This window comes from Notolabrus celidotus, chromosome 8, assembly GCF_009762535.1.
Source record: "Notolabrus celidotus isolate fNotCel1 chromosome 8, fNotCel1.pri, whole genome shotgun sequence".
Taxonomy (NCBI): Eukaryota; Metazoa; Chordata; class Actinopteri; order Labriformes; family Labridae; genus Notolabrus; species Notolabrus celidotus.
In genome coordinates, this window is record NC_048279.1 from 17764181 (window position 1) to 17785298 (window position 21118).

At 38.2% G+C, this 21118-nt stretch overlaps 3 protein-coding genes across 6 annotated transcripts in view; 2 read left to right on the top strand and 1 right to left on the bottom strand.

The window, feature by feature from the left end:
• The first annotated feature begins 3532 nt into the window (after positions 1-3532).
• On the top strand, positions 3533-10841 carry LOC117817731 (neuronal acetylcholine receptor subunit non-alpha-2-like). The gene is made up of 6 exons (XM_034690488.1): positions 3533-3908; positions 5548-5699; positions 7293-7337; positions 7662-7771; positions 7952-8867; positions 8963-10841. Exons 1-6 carry the CDS (start codon positions 3839-3841, stop codon positions 9125-9127), a joined length of 1458 nt encoding a protein of 485 aa, XP_034546379.1. The 5' UTR covers positions 3533-3838; the 3' UTR covers positions 9128-10841.
• On the bottom strand, positions 10790-19941 carry LOC117817732 (uncharacterized protein C3orf85-like). Of its 4 annotated transcripts, none has more exons than XM_034690489.1 (5): positions 19734-19941; positions 12246-12281; positions 11743-11906; positions 11564-11647; positions 10790-11210 (listed from the first exon to the last, which is right to left on the bottom strand). In XM_034690489.1, exons 1-5 carry the CDS (start codon positions 19753-19755, stop codon positions 11154-11156), a joined length of 363 nt encoding a protein of 120 aa, XP_034546380.1. In that variant the 5' UTR covers positions 19756-19941; the 3' UTR covers positions 10790-11153. The 4 variants fall into 4 exon arrangements, 3 of the variants coding, with proteins under 3 accessions (XP_034546380.1, XP_034546381.1, XP_034546382.1); XM_034690490.1 differs by lacking the exon at positions 19734-19941 and adding an exon at positions 12430-12967; XR_004632191.1 differs by lacking the exons at positions 12246-12281; positions 19734-19941 and adding an exon at positions 12430-12967.
• Positions 19868-21118, top strand: part of chrna8 (cholinergic receptor, nicotinic, alpha 8) — a 49930-nt gene continuing 48679 nt past the window's right edge. The window contains exon 1 of the mRNA XM_034690487.1: positions 19868-20089. Coding sequence (XP_034546378.1) covers positions 20020-20089 — 70 coding nt within the window. The 5' untranslated portion in view covers positions 19868-20019. The remainder of the gene's footprint in view (positions 20090-21118) is intronic.

Sequence of the window (21118 nt, forward strand, 5' to 3'; positions counted from 1 at the left end):
TTAGCTGGGAAGTGGTTGTATGGTCTATGCCTTGTTATAGCAACTGTCTTCACAAATATGTTGTTACCATAGACTGTATAAAATATGGACGTAGTATCCGTGACGTCACCCATCTGTTTCTGAAGAGCTGTTTTGAGGCCAATTGTCGTCGGCAGCCATATCGCTGTTCTTGAGCGATTGTGATGTAAAGAGGCGGGCTATGAGCCTCCTAGCCAACAGCTACAGTGTTCCCGCCTGTCAATCAAGTCAGCTGTGCCTCTCATTGGAAGACTCCTAATCTCAATATCTTCGAGATTACCATGTTAGAAAAAAATTCACCCCCCCTCACAGTGTGAGCCGATCGAGAAATTAGCTATCCAGACTACACTCGTCTTTTGTACCAGGCTGTAAACATGTTTATTTCTGCTGTAAAGATTGTCTTTTTTGAATTGGTGTGTTTGTGGTTTACGGTACTTTCGGAGCCAGCCTCAAGCGGATCCTCGATAAACTGCAGTTTTTAACACTTCCGCATTGGCCTCATATTTTTAGACCGGAGGTTGCCGCTTGGTCAGTCCAGATTTTCACAACCCATCATCTTTTCAACTGCAAATCAGTTTGAAGAGGTGAAAAAATGGTTCTCAATGTTTTATGACCGAAAATTTAGTAACACAGCAGTCCAACTATTAACTTAAATTTCCCACAGTTGAAGAAACGACAGAGGACAATAGTGGCTGTGTGAATACTGACACTGATTACAACCCTTCAAGGCTTAACTAGAGCAAATACTTACTCCATAAATTGAGATTACAGTTACATATCACTTCTGTATGGTTTTAGAAATCGATGGAGTTGTATTATTGTGGTGTTAAAATTTTTCGTTCAGTAGTCCACATAATATTGGCAACATGGGGATAAACTATCCTCTATGTATGTTCATGTGCTATACAGGTGAAAGGTTAAAAACATAAAATAAAAGGATCATGTTCAACCTCCACATACCTAAACTGCAACAACAAACATCCACACCCTCAGTGATTTTCCTCAACAGTGTGTGAGAGACTGTGCTCCTGATGTTCTTCTTCTTAGCACAGATGCATTTTTTACAGTAACCCTGCTAAAACACATGTTCCAAAAAGCTCTTTCTTTGATTAAATATAGAAGGATGCCAAGCATAAAATGTTCAAACCTTCTACCAACAGCTTATTTCTCACCTCCATTACATTTTCCACACATAATAAGAAGTCATTTGGCAGCAAACAGTGCAGAGCTCTTAGTCTGAAGTGTTGTTGTTCTCAGCTGTGATTTATATACCGGCTCTACCATGGCCATCAATGTGTGTTTGTTTAGTGAGATGCTACTGAGTTTATGTTCCTCAGCCCTCATGTTCTCGCTCTTATTCTGTCTATCTCTCATTTCTTTGTGTGAGTCAGACCTCCTGTTGTCTTTGTCTTGTCCTATACAGATTGCTTGTTGTCAATTTGATTTTGTTCTCTCTTTAAAAATGTGGAAGATATGGCTTTTATCTTGTAAAAACATGGTCTAAGTGTTTGAAAAATTTTTTATGATTTTGCCACTCAACACCTCACAAAAAGATTCACTCTGGTCTAGGTTGATGTTTGAATGAGTCTTTACAACCTTCTGATCACTACTCTCACATTGTCTTACATTTTCTCTACATAGATGCAACACATGACCACAGACAATATTCTCACAGCTGACAGTCTAACACCGGAAACATCTGGCTGTGATGCATTTCCGATCAACTGCTATTCAAGTGCCCATGAGTCTATTCAGACCAAGAAACTCTTTGTAATGACAGCTTGTAAATAGATAGGACATGCCAGAAAACATCTATTATGAAGTGTTATGTGTGTGTATGTGTGTTTTTTCGTTGTATGGACACATCCAAGGTCAATGGTGGTTCTCTCAGTGTTTGAGTTCTTGCTTTATCATCTAAGTGAACACACTCTTAAATTGAAGATCAATTTTTATGCTTTTACTGATATATTTTTCTCAAAATCTAGTTCTTGTATGGATGTTTTTCTACTAAGGGACCTAATGCTTATATTTTGTTCCAGTAATCTATATCCATTAAGCTGCCTTAATGAAATGTTCTGACTTTTCTATGGTTGTATCATGGAGAAAAACGTCTTAAACATCTCCTGAGGGTATCATAATATAACAGAAAAGGCCTCATCTGTCATAGCCTATGATCTCTTCTACAGCGTGATGTCCTGGGTTAGTGTTTCTTAGAGATGTGACGTTCGTGAACGAGTGGGTCTTTTGAACAGCTCTTTTAAGGGAACGATGAGAGCGGATTCTCGTTTGCGAGCCGTTCATTTAGGAGACGTTTTTATATGCAGTTTTCCCACACTGCCTTCACGTGCCCCCTGCGTGCCCAATTAGTCTTTTGTTCAGACTTATTGTCTAGACTTTGTTATTGTTTACATTGTTTTGATGTGGATTCAAGTCAAGGAGCTGAGCTCCTGTTTGTAAAGTAGTTCAGGTGTAGAAACACCATTTGGGGTAGTACAATTTTGCATTCACATTTTTATAATGCCCTAATTTTTATTCTAGTTGTATTTATATTTTTTATATACATATATATTTATTCTTATGTATTATTTTATATATTTTTCTGTATTGTTAAAATGTTCTTGTGTGGAAAATTTTACAGTAAAGTTGTTTTACATGGAAGTTATCTGTAGCCTGTGTAGTTTTTATGGTGCCACAAAGTTTTTTAGGTGAGGGAAAACTAAAATAGTGATCTCACTGTTAAAGCATGGGGATATGGAACCATCTTATGGAATGTTTACAATGCCAAATTAAATTATAATCAATATTTCAGAATAATTCCCACCAATAGAGTATATATATATATATATATATATATATATATATATATATATATATATATATATATATATATATATATATATATATTGGTGGGATGTGTAAATTTGAATTATACTGATCCAAATCTTATCTTATAACTGCTACCAGTGATTGTTTCCTTGATAAAGACGAGATACCCCTGGTTGACTTCTAAAAAACAAATAAATATAACAATGAGCCAAAGAGCCAGTCTTTTGAACGGGTCTTTGAAAGGAACGGCTCCTCAAGATCTGGTTCTCTTCAAAGTGCCATATATCCTATTTCTAGTGTTTCTGTTAGCGCCCTCCTGTGGAGGAAGAGTGACAGAGACTTGGAAATGCATCACTGGGAGTAAAAAAACATGTAGTCTATTCGACCCCACTATATCTGCTTATTGTAGGGGCCTTTGACCCCAAAGCTAGGGGGGGTGCAATGATACTCATAACATCTAGCCCACGAAACAGAGCATCAATTACACCCTCACTTAGTTATTTAAATGTAAGCTAATTTAAATGTTGACATCATTATCTGACGGTTCAGACTTTTTTTTTCCAACACGCTACAATTGATGATGTAAAATGCATGAGTGTAAAGTGTCCTTCACAGTCTTGACCATGAATATTATTATTATGACAGCGGTTTACACACAGTATACGATCACCTCCAGTGCTTCCTCCGTACCTCATCCCCTCCCCCTCCCCCCACCTCCTCCTCTTCCTCCTCCTTTACGGACCGCTCCGCTGACCGCCGCCGCCGCACCCCTTGACGCCTCGATCGGAGCCACGGCACAGAAAACAACCGGCCACATGCACTTTCTGAACGTTTCCCCCGTTCTACTTGAAACGGCGCAGGGCTTGTTTTCCGTTTTTGATTTCGTCCTATTGATAGGAACCTCGATGCTGCCGTGTCCTTTTCATCAGCTGATCAGCCCACAGTAGCAGGAGGCTGCAGGAGCGCTGTGTCGGAGCTCGAGGACAACAACACCATGAAGTTCTCGGTTTTCCTCTCCCTCATCTTGTCGGTGTCCTGCCCGCTGTCTCTCGCCACCATTCCCGGTAAGAAATCTAGCTGTCATCTGACTGATTTCCCCCCGTTATATATCATAGTATGAGTAAACGTAACCACTATAAGATCAAGTGAACGGGAGCATCGCAGACAGACCATGTGGTGCAACATCCATGTCCGATACAATTTAAAATCTGCTCCTCCGCACAATCCACCAAGGCCACTGTATGTACAACCCACACTTTTGCTGCTAATGCATACATTTTTGGATGTTCACTAACATAATCCCGAATATTTCCTTTAATGTTTCTAATGATTTCACTCCATAAAATTGGAAGTAGCATATTATTTTTGCCTGTAGTGGGATGAAGTTCAGTCTGAAGGTGGAACCTCTCCGTGGGTTCAGTGTGCCGCTAAGTGCCATGCAAAATAACAGCCATTTCCGTGGGTTTGTGATCGCAATGCAAGAACACAAACATATTTACTATTTGGAAGTTGCTGGAGTTTCATCAATGTCCCACTTCTGCATCTAGGTGACCGTTTCAGGGGGACCCTGCCATGTTTTCTCTGGGGCCCATGGGTCAGCAACACAAACAGGAACACACAAGTGGAAGCTGCAAGAGTCCAGCAATGCAGATCTAATTGAGTTCTTGAATTCATAAACACAGATCCAGTTTGTTTGAGATGTCTTATAGCTAATTGCTTTGGGTGATTTAATGGGTGCTTGTACTTGATGTATTCATCCATGAAGATGTCAGACAGATGTATAGCCAGAGGAAAGACCAGCTGTAGGTTAAAGGTCCACGCAACTCCTCACCACATACATAACAGTTGCTCTTGGCATCCCCCTGTGTCTGACATTATACCTGTTCGTCATTGTCAATATTACTGTCTCTGTCCCTCGGGGGACATCATATTGCCTCAGGCTGACTCATGTGCTGTGTACTCAGCTTTTGGACTTTGTCATCTCTGCATCCAGTGCAGAGCTGTATCAGTCACTCCTGATCCTGTCCTGTGCCTAATGCATCTACAATTCCCTCCCATAGATGCACTTCATGGAGGACTGTAAATAACTTGTTGTACATTATGATTTTTTTATATTATTTTTGTTTGTGCTATACTATGCTTTCTGTCAAATCACAAGTTTGAGATGTTTTATTTTCACCCCCCTAAACAAAGTCTGTAAGTCTATAGGATAAAAAGTCTTTAAATATTCAAACCAGTGACCAATTTGTATCTAATGTAAGGCCAATTTATTAAATACAATGCAATTTAACAGTAAATTAACATATTTTGAGTGGCATCCTAACTACATGCTATCATTAGTTTTCATCTAGGTTTCAGTCCAATATGTTCTGTGTTGAACATATTTCAAAAGTTCTCCAAAGCACTCAAAACTTCACCTGGTTTAGAGAAAATAACAAAAAAATAAACATTATAAAAAATCAAAGATGAACATTTTTAACAGCCAGGAGCATTATTTTCTGTCGTTTTAAGATGAAAATATGTCAAAAAGCCAAGTCACTACAGAATTTTGAAGGTTATTAGTGGTGAGAGTGAATTCTGTGTCCACTGAACTGCCAGAGTTCAAGTATTTTTCACAGCTATTTGTACCCACTCTGTTCTTTTCATCAACCAATGAACGCATAGCATTGTGGTGTGAGTCTGCTTACCTCTTCTTTCTTTCAGCTCCAAATGAATTTGTGTCCTTGGCGGAGATGGAGGACGCCCTCCTGAAGAACCTTTTCCAAGGCTACCAGCGCTGGGTCAGGCCCATACAGCATAACAATGACACCATCAGAGTGCGCTTTGGACTCAAGATTTCCCAGCTGGTTGATGTGGTGAGAATGCATCTGAAATCACAAATACATATTACAAAACCTCTCATATCATCTACTTCAGTCCCAAACATGTTGTTTTAATTACCTTTTCCTGGATCTCAATCAAACTCTTACTATGGCTCAAAAAACACCTGCCCTACAAGTGGATCCATCACTATGAGAAATGATCAAGTCTCTCATTAAACATTCAAATTTCACGTTCAAGTTCTGAATTAATTGAAAGGGTCAGTCAGATATCAAGAATATATCAAGCTTCATGTCATGATGTTTTTTAATATATTGCTGAATACCAGAAGCTTCAGTTACCAGATGTTGACTATAAGATACATACAAAGGAAATGTAGTATATTTTATTTTGTTAAAAGCCACTTGAAAAGAAATATAGTACAGGATTGAGAACCAAGAGTAGCTGTGGTTGGTTCCTGCTTGTGTTGTAGTTTTAGTCAACATTGTTGCTGTCCATGGTGCTGATATCAAACAGGCTGTTGGCAGCTTCACAGTGTGTAGCTTTGCGTGGTCCTGAAATAGATCTGTACACTCACTTCACATCTCCAACCATGCAGTGTCTCTCTGGAGTGTTCCTTTAATATTTCAGCGGCTGTCTGTGATAGGTTGGGATGGTTAAGGTGTTCAAATGGAGAAAACTCAGGATGCTAATGGAAGAGCCACTCTTCTTGGCTTGAAATATTCATCTAGTTTGGTTTTAACCCTTCATCATTTCACCTAACAGCCATGCAAGACAAAGAATATTAGATATGAGTCCTCTCAAGGCTCTGCTGGGAGGAAAGATTTAGGTTGATGCTCTCTCTGATTTTGGAAAAGAGAGCTGGAAGGGGCAATAACAACAGCGTAGCTTCACTATGTATGTCCCATGAGTCTGACGCTGCTCTGTATTAGATTATGGCTCACCTCTGCTTTATGTGATCACCGAAACATCCAACTCACTTTGACAGCTGAGGCTTGGTCTGGAAGAGCTACTTCTTTGTGTTTCTCTCAGGTCTTTTTTTCCCTTATTTTTCCAACTCTACTCCAGTGATGTGGAAATAAACCTGAGTTCACCACTCTCTATCTCTCTACTCCTGTCCTCTTCCATTTATCCCTTGCTACATTTATATTGCTTCAGCGTGGTTCAATGCACCCACTCTGGTTTCCTTTGCTTGTTTGCTAAGGAAGTGGCAGAGACGGGTAAATGAGATTTTGTCTGATTTCATGGAGAAAGGAAAGGATTATTTAGTTTACTTTCAGCCAACCTTCTCATCGAGTCCTCTAATTAGATCTTACATCATGATGCACGCACCCAGAGCAGAAAATATGAAGACAAGTTACATCATTTTCAACCTTAAAAATGCAGTTAATATTCACATGTGTGTCATCTACTTTACTGTCAGGAAATGTGAACCAAAGTAAAAGATATCAGAGCCAACTAAAAACATGACATTAAGTCTCCCCAGATAGCTTTACCCCAACATTTAAAAATAACTTAACATAAGGAATTATATTTCTTTCTTTTTTTTACAAACACATCATGACCTTGCTTCTCTACTCTTTCCTTCCTTTTTAAAATGTTATTGTTTGTTCTTTTGTCTACTTCAGGATGAAAAGAACCAGCTGATGACAACCAATGTTTGGCTCTGTCAGGTAAGACATTCACAGAAACAAACTGAGGCTACCATGTCTGTTAAGAGAAAACCTTACCATTTGTATTATCAGGATTACAAACATAACAGTCAAAAGTCTATTGAAAGGAAGTATAGAGATACTGGAATAATAGTGTTTTACACAAACACCAATGGAATTACTGGAAATTGAGCTTGGCACTAGTTTCTGAAAAACTCTTGTTTCTGATTTGTCTGACAAGTGTAAAACCTTCTGCTTGTTTAACACTGTTACAGTGTTCTTTAATGTTCTAATGCATACAAGCCCTAATGGTACTTCATGTTGTGTCTTGTGTATGATGACCAGGAGTGGATCGATTACAAGCTGCGATGGAATCCAGAGAAATATGGAGGAATAACTTCTATCAGAGTTCCCTCTGAAAACATCTGGCTTCCAGACATTGTCCTCTATGAGAAGTAAGATCCATATGATGTGCTCGAAACTGGTTTTTAGCTTACATGACAAATAAAAAAATTGAATGTTTTTTATTTGTACATACTTAATCTCAAGTTTAAGCGGAGGTCAAATAATTACAATGTCCTGTTAGATGATTCAAGATTGTTAACTTTTACATTTCTTTTGTGTTTTCTTTTTAGTGCTGATGGTCGATTTGAGGGCTCCCTGATGACGAAAGCAATTGTCAGGTACAATGGCGCCATCACCTGGACACCACCTGCAAGTTATAAATCTGCCTGCACTATGGATGTCACCTTCTTCCCTTTCGATCGCCAGAACTGCACTATGAAGTTTGGCTCCTGGACATACGATGGCCACATGGTGGACCTGATTCTGATTGACAAACAAGTTGACAGGAAGGACTTCTTTGATAACGGAGAGTGGGAGATCCTAAGTGCCACTGGTGCCAGAGGGAACAGGAAGGATGGCATGTACTCGTACCCCTTCATCACATATTCCTTCATCCTGAAGAGGCTGCCGTTGTTCTACACTCTCTTCCTAATCATCCCTTGTTTGGGTTTGTCCTTCCTGACGGTGTTGGTGTTTTACCTTCCGTCTGATGAAGGTGAGAAGCTGTCACTCTCTACCTCTGTCCTTGTGTCGCTCACTGTGTTCCTTCTGGTGATAGAAGAAATCATCCCCTCCTCTTCCAAGGTGATCCCACTTATCGGAGAGTACCTCCTCTTCATCATGATCTTTGTCACTCTCTCCATCATCGTCACTGTCTTTGTCATCAACGTGCACCACCGCTCCTCGGCCACCTATCACCCCATGTCGCCGTGGGTTCGCAATCTCTTTCTTCAGAAACTGCCAAGATTGCTCTGCATGCGTGGACACACTGATCGCTACCACTACCCAGAGCTGGCTCCTGAGAGCCCTGATACGAAATCTCGCTCTGGAGGTCGGAGAGGAGGCCAGAAGGGGAACAGCGGAGCTCACGGACAAACCACTTCTGATGGGAAGGAGGACGAGGCCTGGGCGACCATGCTGGACCAGGCTATCTACTCAGTGCGCTACATCAGCAGACATATTCGCAAGGAACACTTTATCCGCGAGGTGGGTTTAGATAAGAGAATATACTTATGATCAAATTTCTTCAAGGGCTTTATTTGTAATTTGTTTTCATCTCCCATTGCTTCTGTTTTTACCAGGTGGTACAAGACTGGAAGTTTGTGGCACAGGTTTTGGACAGGATCTTCCTCTGGGCTTTTCTCACTGTCTCAATACTGGGCACCATCCTCATCTTCACTCCAGCTCTGCAGAAGTTTATGAAAGTCCCTCCTCAAATCGCAAGTGAGGAGCCTCCTTCAACTTAGTAGCAATAACACACTTTTCACAAAAAAACTGATGATCCTTATGTGGTACTCAAGACTTTTTGATACCTTTTTTCTGTTTCCTTTACCCATTTCAATACTTTGACTTGAGTATTGGCCAATACAAAGTACCTGTTCTAAACCAGTGCAATAAATAATATGCATATCATAGGTTACCGATTGGTGAGGTCTGTAAGCTTAGACTTTCATTATGAAATCCACTAGCACTGCAGTTTTGCTTTTTGTTACTGTTGAATTATTAACATTAAAGCTGTTGGTTTTTATGGGGGAGGGCTCATAAATTATTGTATCAGTTTTGTCACTGATGGGCGTAAAAGCAGATACTCAGTAACTGTATTTGTGTTCACTGGGCCAGAGGAAGCCAGTGCAGGTGCTTTTAAAAGGAGGCATGACTCTTTCAGTTGTATTTGCTTAGATTTCTTCCTGTCAATGTGTGTAAATTCATACAGATTTAAGCATTATTCAAATAATTTAAGTGGAGTATTATTCTGTTTTATCAATACGACAATCATAGTTAAATTGGTGCAGCCTTTGTTGCATTTCAGACTGTTATGAAACTACATAATGTACACTGAGTGGCTTAAAGTAGCATGCTGCCATCAGTGCACTAGATCACACCTGTTGGTCATTTCAGCAGGGTATTTAAGCCAAAATTTATATAAAAAGTGAAAAGAAACGTATACAATTTAAGAATGGCTAGATTTAAATGGTTAGCTAAACCTATTTGTAGTTGTTTCATGTTTTCAATTACTTGGATGTACTTTATGTGATGGACATGATAATTATTTAGTTGGTTGCAACAAATTCTCTGTACAGCATTATATAGCTAAAAGAAAAGTTAAAACGACTTCCCAAAATTTCTTATTCGAAACACTTCAGGCTCATTTTACACACAACTCAATCAAAATAACATCATTAGGAATGGATTGCCCATGTTCCCACGTACATGAAGCACAATTACCTCAAACAGTTACTGCTTTTCAGTAGGGTGTGATACACATGGTTTCATCTGTGAAGGTATACAAACAACTTCTAAACTACCTTGTACATTTGTTGGCGATGAAATAACCGTCTTCATGCTACAAAGTATTTAAGGTTGTTAGCATATCTTACAGGAGTATAACATTACCTGATTAAACAGCTCTTATTTGTGTTGTATGTAAACAGTATGTAATGTTTTCTTATTAATTACTGTCTTTGTCTGCCTCCTCCTCATATTCAATACTTGTCATATTTATGATCACTGCAGTTAGTGACACAATTTCAAGCTTCATAATAAAGTGTAATGCATCAATGAAGATCTAGGCACATTTCTTCTATAAGTCCCAGAAGTTACAGTAACATACAGTATTTGTATTGTTCAGATATACTTTTATCACACTACTTAAGTTGTTTTGAATACACAACGCTCTATTTGTGACAATTTAAGCTGCTTTTAACACTACTCAATTCAATGAAATATAATGCTGATAGAAGGGAAAATAGAATAACATTCTATAGATGGAAGGTGATGTTGGTGGGTTGGCAGCACCATCTAGTGGTCAACAAGATGTGGAGAACATAGTTTTTCCCTTCCATTTGAATGTTTGTTCTCCAACTGAAACTGTAAAGCTATATTCAATGCAACTAACAACACAACACGTGTTAACCTTGATTTAAATCTTTATTTAATAAATTGTTTGATTACTGACCTTCATTCTCAAATCATTCATACTCTCAAACTGATAACAAGTGTGGCCTCAATATGTGAATTGTTGCTTGTTCATGTTGATCCTACTTGGTACTATCATATCATATTCATATTTCAAAGTTTATTGCTCATGTACTCATTTAAAAACAAATAAAAGATAGATAGATAATTGGAATATGTACTGTATATATTCCTGGTAGGTTTAAATCAACTTAGGCTTGTTTGTTTTGGCTCTGGTCAGCACTGTTTTGTCAACAATGTGATCTCTCATCTTCTTAGTGTCTTCTTTTATGGTTTTAACTTTGCCGGCCAGTCTGACTATCCAGATGTGCTCGTGCATTTCGCAGCATCTCCATATATAGCCTGTTGTTTTCCCTGAAACACAACCAGAGAGAAAAAATGAAATAAAAAAAACAATGAATGAGTTGAATAATTAATTCAAAAGAGAGCTAAAGGAAAGTAAAGGGAGGTGACCTTGCCTTCTTTGGGCACATTAGTAGCCTCAAACAGCCACAAGAGATCAGTGTTAATACAGCTGTAAACGAGTCAAATCAAATTTGCAATTTTTTTTTTTTTTATTGGGTGGGGTGGGTTAAAAGTAGTAGGTTGTGAATTGGATGGACATGATTCACTCTCAGGATGGCAAAGTGTAAAGAACAACGCAGGTAAACACAGTATAAATGTTTAACAGTTGACACATGCTTTTAAGCAGATTGTCTCTCACTCACAGCCACAGAGCGGTCGAACATCAGGTGACTCATATCCATGTAGTATTGAGCATCTGTTCGAATGGCTGTCCAGTACTCATTAGCCTATATAAAAAAAAAAAGGTTGATCACAGAACTGCCTCTTAACCTGCCGACATAATCCAGGTGTTTTAATCACTGGCTACAAATAACATTCATACTGAATCATTATGTAGGTTCATCACACAGGGTATGGTTAACTGCTCCTGAACCGTGTAACCCCACTGATTCTGAGGACTGTGTGGATCCCAGTATCCTGACTGCCTCTTCAGCCTGATGAATCCTTTTGCCTCCTCTTCTTTCACAAATGGGGCCGCAAAAACCCCTGAACAGAAAAAACACATGAGCATACTCTAACATTTGAGGGTTCTTTAGTGAGAATTTACAGGTATCAGGTTTAATTACATAAAACATAATTAGCCTGTTCTGTCAGCACATCTAAAAAAAAACATTTTTAGTGTAATAAAGTGTTTTTTTAACTTTTAACTTTTTAATGAGTTTATTGATGTTTGTAAATGATGCTGAAACATGGCAAATCCTAATTTGTTTTGAGTAACAACATTAAATTACATTGTCTGAGTACTCAGAAATGATTACCAGGGCCCTACATCAAAACAAATGAAGTTTAAATGCCAGCAAAGGTTTATGAAAGTGTCTTATGTACCACTAAAAAGAGCAAACAGGATCAGAAACTGCATGTCTGTAAAAAAAACAAACAAACAAACAAAAAAAATCAATAAATACTGAAGCTTGGAGTTCTTAAAAGAAGAAAAGTTTTGTATAAAAACTTAATCTTTGCTCAATAAATAAGCCAAACAGATGTAGAGTGCCAGAAAAGTTAGACTTACCTGCAGTATGAGCAGTGAGCTGTTGGACAGAATGTGTTCACATCTGAGAATCTCTCCTCTAAATGTTGAAGTGAACAGAAGCTCCTTTTACTGATTTTTACCAGGAACCAGGCTTTGAATGAATGGAGCCAATCATCAGGCAAACTTCTCAAGAGGATGGTGTTTCCAGCCAGAGCTCTAACAAACTGTCCAAACACACTTAGGCTCTCAGATTCAACATAAAGACGACCCTGTCTTTGTGTATACAAACCCACCAAATAATTATTTATGAGGAAACGCAAGCCTCATTTTCTTTTGGTCAAGACGTCTTCTTGGTTGGTTGGAGTTACAACTCGTCTTCTTATCAAATGTGTATACTTTTTTTTTTTCTTTTTGAACGCCATTTCATATGCATTTTTGATGCTATATTTTTTTCAGAGCAGCTTCCCTGACTTCTAAAATATTGTTGTGGTTAGGGATGCACCATATTGGATTTTTTGCCAATATCCAATATGCTAGGCAAGGCAAGTTTATTTATAAAACACCATTCATACTCAGAGCAATTCAAAGTGCTTCACAGAGTTAAAAACAAAAACCAGAACAGTAACAATCAACAAATACATACAGCAAACACTTCAAACATTAAAATTTTATATGCGGCCAGTTATGTTTGATCTACTCTCTCTATGCTGATATTTTACAACTCATTTAGCCGATTACTCATACCGATATTTTTTCCAGCACGCCTAATTACAGAGATCATCAATTATCTTCTGTATTGGAATTAGCGCACAGTATTATGGTGATACTCTAATCACATTTGTTATGTAATATTCATTTATTGTGCAAAATAAGAAAAACTTAAAACTGCACATTTATTTATGACAATTGCTTTCAAACAAAATTCATACAAACAGATACATCCTACTTAAAACTTGGATGATGCTCTCCCTGAGACAATCATAACAAAACCCACAACCAGGGCAAATTTGGCCAATTTCACATTTGACATAGTAAGTAAACCTAACCTCTGTTCACAGGGAACATGTGAAAAGTGCAACTGTACAGCAATTAAACCCACATTAAATAAAATGGTTTACTCTTTAACAGTAAATGTGCCTAAATTAGTCAGCTACATGTAGCTTACAGACTGCTGCTTAAATTCAAATTTAACTTGAAAACATGAGCCCAACATGTCTGCAGCAGCCCATTATTTTATCGGTTAATTATATCAGCAGATATCGGCGTGTTGGCCGATATCCGCCGATACCAATAATGTGCCGATAATATTGTGCATCCCTAGTTGTGGTGCTAATGTTGACCACCATCAACTCACTGACACAATATCCCTGACTTCTTTGCATTAATATGTTTTCACACAGAAACATGTTGCATCAAGCAAAATGTGCTTGTATGATGATTTGTCATGGTCACTGGAGGGTTATGAAGAGTTACTTTGTTACAGTACATACTGAATTTGGAATAATTTCATGTGCATGCACATTTCTCCCACTGGGTGGGGTCCTATGCACAGGTTTACTTGGTCCTCAGGACAGCTCTACACCAGACATGTGAGACACTAATGCCTAAAAAAAAAAAAAAAAAAATACTTTTTCAGCTTTTCAAAAACAAACATCAGCAGTGAGTAGAGAAGGATCAGACCAGAATGAGTTTTAAAACTGCAGTTACTTATCAAATTGTACATAGAGAAGACAATGTACAATAAATGTGAACTTTATAAGAGTGGGCTGTTTCGTGAAGGGGGTTTATAGTGTATGTAACTTTTGAGTCAAGGCAGGCATGCAAAAGTTTTACACCTCCAAGTGTGAACAGGAGGATGGTTGAAGTGAGGACATCAGATGACGCAGAGGCAATAACTGAAAGTGGAAAGGATTAAAACTCACTATTTCAATACTCCTGCTATATATGAACCTTAACATATAAGCGTGTTTACATGAAGGTGTTGAAACATTTCTCTGTAAGCATTGTCATGATACAAGCCCATCTTTGATTACACATTGTTGTTGTTCGCCCACATAATGCACATCTTCGTTTTGGTGTTAGTGTTTTTTGTGATGCTCTACCCAGGTCCCCCTCTGACCCCTGTGTTCACTGCTGACCTTTTCCACGGCAAATTCAGCATGTGTGAGAGGTTTGACCTTTCTTCAACATTACATAATAAATTGAGATGCTACATGTAAAGTGAAACAGAGACAAATGGCTGTATAACATAAGGAGCTGGCTCAGGAGGGGTACGCTTAACATCTTCATTTTACAAATGTTTAAGAGTGCAGAACCTGCCTTCAATTCTTAAATGCTTATATAAACCAACACACTTATGGAGCAATACAGGTTCAAAACTGCACACGCACACCCACACACACACACAGACCCACACACCCACACACCCCCACACACACACAAACACACACACACACACACACACACACACACACACACACACACACACACACACACACACACACACAAGCACTTGACATGGGAAGCCCTGGGACCTTTGTGCTCTTTACCACAGCAAAAAGCTTTGCGTCTTCTACACATCAAAAGTAGCAACTCAGACAAAACTAAAACTCATCTGACCCCATTCTATCACACACATGCACACATATGCCCCCTGCTGGGACATGTAGACATTTCAAACATTTAGTTTAAAAACAGGGGACAGGATGTCTAACCCAGTGCAGGATTGAAAATGTCATTAACTCTTTTGTCATTTTTAAGTGAGTGTCAATAGAGGTAAGAAGAAAGTTGCCATGTCACTGACAGTTTTCATCTTTTTTAAATACTGCCCTTGTATTTACATACTTCTGCATACCAGAGAACTAATGCAGCATTGTCTCTTCTGTCTGGAACAATGTTTTGTCTAGGTTTGGAGTAGGAAAAGAAGACAAGAGGGACACAGAAAAAGGGGACAGAGAGTAGGAGTAAAGAAGCGACCGTAGCTCCACATCATTTAAGTCCATTAGCTGAACATTACTCATTCATAAAAGATGAAGAATTAACAGCTCCCTCTGCTCTTCACTTTTTCTTGCACAGTCTTTTCTCTCTACCATTGTCGCCTCCAAACTACAGATCACTGCATTTAAAAAATGTCCAAAAATGATTCCCTTTGTGTTCTTTTTTAAAAAGGAGTGGATTGAAATGGCCATACTGGACACTTGACACTATCTACAAGTATTGTACTTCTTCTCCTTCTTTGCTGTATAAATGATGTGTTTTTTTAGGTGTAGTTTCTTTTTTTTAAGCTTTGTTTTTGGGCATTTTGCCTTTATTAGATAGGACAGCTAGAAAGAGACAGTAAATGTGGAGACTAGAGAGTGGGGGAAGACATGCAACAAATGGTAGAGGTCGGAGTCGAAACCTGCAAATGCTGCAATGAAGATTACAGCCTCTGTACATAGGGCGCACGCTTAGACCACTAGGCCGACGGCACCCCAAAGGTGTAGTTTCTATGCAGCCTTTGAGAGTTATATGCTCCACTGATTTATCTGATAGTTGTAATTTATGTTGGAAAAAGAACAGCGAGGTCACATTTCCTGCAAAGGGATTCTGCACTTTCTTGATTAAAGTTTTCTGTGCAGCATGTGGCACCTTTGTTTGCACACACTGAATGAACAAATTTGCATACTGCATATACTAAACAACAAAGCAAGTGTTTTTTCTTATTTCTAGTTAAAAATATCTTGTTAGACTAAATATAAGCCATGTCCAAATTCAGAATAAGAAAAATGTACTTGCAAAGTTTCTTGAAATAAGTATAACATCTTCATTCAAGAACATTAACAAGAAATGGTTTCTTATTCCATTTGCAGAATTTTTGTATCATCTTAAAATAAGACATTTTTCTGCACTTGTTAAAGTCTGACACACCATTTTTTAACTGACTTATCTTGTCTTGGGTTATATTTTGTCATACTTGAAAAACAATGCAGACCACTTTAGCTACAACTTCTAACAGACAATATTTATAAAAGTTTAGAGAAAGCTTCAGTCTTTTGTTACCACAAATCACTGTTTAAAACTTCTTATAACAGTCAATTAATCAATCAATCTTTATTTGTACAAGCGCCAAATCCCAACAAATGTTATCTGGAGACGCTTTTACAAACATAGGAGGTCTAGACCGTACTCTATGTTAAATTATGAACAGAGACCCAACACCAAGACAGGATAAGACTCAGTCTTATCTCATCTTAATCCATCATGAGCATTGCACCTCGCAGTATTTAGCTAGTTACAGCAGTGAGGAAAAACTTCCTTTTAACAGGCAGAAACCTCAGGCAGAACCAGACTCATGTTAGACAGCCATCTGCCTTGACTGAGTTGGGGGTGGAAATAGGGATAACAGTGATTTTGCATTTCCTGTGGTATTAAATTCCTCTTAACCTAATCCTTAAATGCATAAATAATTTAGTTTAATTCCCATTCAGAAAATAATATTGTTTTACATGTGCCCTCTCTTTTCTGGACACTCACAGTACTACTGTTGGTTTAAGCTCTACATTTCAGCAAGGTCATTTGTCGTTTTAAGAAAACCTATTTCTTCAAGTTCACCACTGGCTCAATATGCTTCCCATGGTAGTTCAAGGATTATTTTAATGTCACTGCTTCCTCACTAAAGGTTGCCAAGTGACAAGGAGGGAGGTGGATTCACTGCGCCCAGTTGACAGATATGGTATTCTGTACGAAATCACATCTAACAGCATACATCTCCTCTGATGGAGCTCCACGAGACATGTGGGGTGTTAAAAAATAGCAAGAACTGGTCTAATGCTACTGGTGCTGAACTGCTTCTTCGATGACATGCCCTTGTTCCATTGAGAGGAAGAGAAATTTCGGTGCCAGGCGTGAAGAACATTTCCAGAACTGTTGCTGTGCTTCTTCCTCATCGCCTCTCTGATCCCATTTCTGACTGGAATTATTTATGGCCTGGAATAAATAGGTCATTTGATTATGAGCACCGCTGGCACAAAAAGGTAACAAATGTGACAAAAATGTAGTTGATGAACCTCTCTATGACATTAGGAAGTGGGAAATTGCAATGCGACTCGCATTATATTCAATAACGATAGTCTACAGCTGTGGGAGAAGGAGTGTGGGGTAATGATCTGCACCCACTTGTGACAGAGTTCCTGTCTTGGTAGTGTCAAGGACTGTGATAAACTGTGCGATGAGCTGTGTCTTTTTGTTCGTAGCTTTGACTCTATGGCCTCTAATTTTAATCAAATCAGCCTGAGTGGATCTTTAGCTCCTGGGGGAAAGTTCAACAAGTTATGAGAACGGCAGTGACATATTATCAGCATTCGTTCTTATAATGTTTATATAATAAGATCACCTTGATGTTCAGCAATATTAGCATTCATTTTGTAATCGTGCCTCAGTCCACATGATGAATGCAAGTCGTGCATGATGTTTCCTGTTGCTCTGTTTTCCTTTAAAAGGCACCATGTTCAACAGCTTGCTGATAACGTTGTCTGTCTGCCACTTGGTTATGGTCAGATACTTTTCAGTGGGGTTAACAGAGATTTGAGCTCCACCAAAATAATAAAGCATTGAGAATGAAAGAATTGAAAGAGAAAACAATGAACTAAGATGTGACAAAAAGCTTCCTAGACCTGAGGAGCACTGCAGTCACTATATTTTTCAGTGGGGCTCATCGCAAGCAAATCCTGACATGTGGTTCCCTCCATATTAGTTCTTTCTAGTCTTAAAATATTGACATAACCAAATAAAAACGCTGTAAGCATTTTGATATACTGTATTAATCTTTTTTAAACAGTGTTGTTTAATTATGTATCAGCCACTCATAAAAAGAAGAAACATTGTGCTCTAAACTGCTTTTAAGTAATTGGAACCTTGCTAACATGTTGCTCCTTTCCCACACTTGTGCATCACAGCAGTTGTTTGACATCAATCTCCCTCTTTAAGTGGATAAGTGAGAACTGATTGTTAACAAGTGATAGTGCTAGGCGATACCACATTTTTATGATTCAATAAGATACAGATTACTTTTTTGGCAATTTATTCGATACCCAATACCGATACTTTCAGTGATTTATTCTTTTTAATAAAATGCAACCCTTGGAAAAACAAGTCCCATGACAAATACTGTTAATTTAAAAGCTTTAATATACAAATCCTTTGCTGGCCTTTTTAAAAAAATTTAATTAATTTAGAAAAACTCATAAATGATAAATAATCAACATCCTCTATTTAAATGATCTGAGTGGAAAGCTTAAAACAGCCTCTTCACCATGACTACTGTTAGAATGACACTGTGATCATGATGTCTCTGAATTTGTCGGAACAAAACTTTTGGAGTTCCTATACCAAAGGTACAAGCAAAGGCTTTAGCTTTTGCCTCATTAATAGTGCAAAAAAAATCTCAGTCCATCATGAAACTCTCTTTTGTTTTTTGGTAATGTAATTATTCATGTTTCACTGTAATGTCTATGAATGTAAAGGGTAATTTGTTGTTTTATTTATTTATTATTTATTTTTGTGTTTTGTTTAGAATGTTCATTATGTAAGTATTTGCTTGTGAATCTATAGATTTATTTTGAATTAGCTGTTGTTGTTACTGTATTTACATGTATTATTATTGTTGTTTTATTTTTATGATGTTTATTTATTTTTTGTTTTCATTCTTGTCACTTTAGTCTCTAGGTTTAGGGTGGGTGGGTAACATGGGTGGTTGTGTGGGTACAGGGCAAATGTTCTTATTTGTAAAATGAAAAACTATAAATACAGCATTTAATAACTGAAAAAAAACAAAAAAACTTTGGAGTAAATCACCCTAAAAGAATCAGAAGTGTTATATACGCTTTTATTTCGCATTTATTAATTAGTATCGATATTTTATTAGAGTAATCGAAACTCAAACAAATAGCGTGTAAATATCGATATATTTATATCACAGAATCGATGCGCCCACCACTAACAGGGGACTGCACCAGATACAACAAATGATTATACAAAGTTTGTAGAGCGTAAGTGTACAACAACTTGATGTCTTATGCTTTCATTTTTGACTGAAAAGTTTGAGGGAAGTAATTCAGTCAAGAGTGCAATCAGATCACAGTACAAGAAAGTAAGCAGGGCTACTTTGCTCCTTACTCAGTTAGCAAGAAATAGCCGGTTTGGCCTCGTGGTTGGGTCGTTTTAAATTAGACTTGAGGAAATAACCCTCCTTGGTTTGGGGTAGCTACACTACTCATATCACTCCATGGCCACCCCTACAAACGTAATTTAATTATCAGATATTACAGAAACTTTCATGTGATTGTCATCGTGACTGTGCTCACCTGTGATTCCACACGAAGCCATTTTTCCCTCCAACTCCCGCTCTGACGCGCGCTCTCGCGTGTGGGGGAATGTGTTTAACGTGAACGCGCCAATCTCAACTCCACTCTCATTCTAGCAGCCCGTCAGTCTTTTTTCATATCTCACACAACACTGTCTGTCTGCCCCCCTTTCGTCTCTCTCCAGCCTCATGTTCACACCACCACCAAGCCGACGCAGATCCCCTGTCTAGCCGACACTGAGAGCCCGCTGCCGGGGGCAGTCGGTGTCCATTGAGAAGGTACCAGGATGCGGTGCCATAAGTTTTTTGGACCATGTTGGTTTGGATTTTATATTTGTGCTGCCATGCTTTTCAGAGGTAGGTCTCTTGAAGGACTATGCTTAACAAGTTTGTGTTGTCTCTGTCTTTTAAGGTACTTTCTGCAAAAATGACAAAGTCTAGATTAGTGAGGAATAAGATGTGAATCAGTTTAACAGGAAAATAGCTTAAATGCGTGAGTGGTTAAATATTGGATTTTAATCAGGTTCTCTTATTAGTAATCTGCATTTTATATGAAGGTGTTTTGTTCTTTTTCATTATAAACTAGCAACATTCAAAGGCAGGACTTAATTATGTATTTGGTTGAAGGCAAATTATGCTGCATTTGCTTTACTGATTGGGCTGAATCACTGTGACTTATTTTTGTGTAGTCACCAAATGTTATATTAAAAAGGACTGGCAGCTGAATCTTCCAAGTGACTAATGTGCATTAAGGAGAGATCAATTTCTTTCCACAACATGAGTTTGATTCAGTTCATGACCAAACAGTTTACCATATGTACCGTCATGTTTTTTAGCTCTGATTTATTCGTCTGGGAGTTATTTTTTAACATGTGTGCATGTCTGCATAAATTTGTTTATATGATAAGAGTGTGGGCATTAATGTGAGCTCATTCGTGTGCAATGAGATGTGCATGCATGACTGTAATTCTCTCCTAAGCCCCATCACATCATCATTACCATCAGCATCATCTTCTGTAACATCTGGGCTGTTTACATACAGTTTGTGGAACAGTGGCTTTGCTGAAGATCTGCTTCCAACCCTAGCTGTGTTTTAGTTTTAGTATGTGTTGGAATTTCTACCTTCAACAGTCCTCGCATCTTTTTCTGAATTCAGTCAGTGGCTTTCTTTTGGTTATTGGGAGCCTGGAATGACTGCAGGGAGGCTTAAAAGAATAGAATAGATGCTAATCTATAACAAGAGGATTCTGCTGTCTGTTTGTTTGCAAAGGATTCTAAAACATTTCTAAGCTCGTTATTTTTCTCTATCTCTTTTCACAAAAGTAGGCAGACTATGTGAAAAAGTTTTGGTCTTTGAAAATGAACTCTGAGAAAAAAAGGAATTGG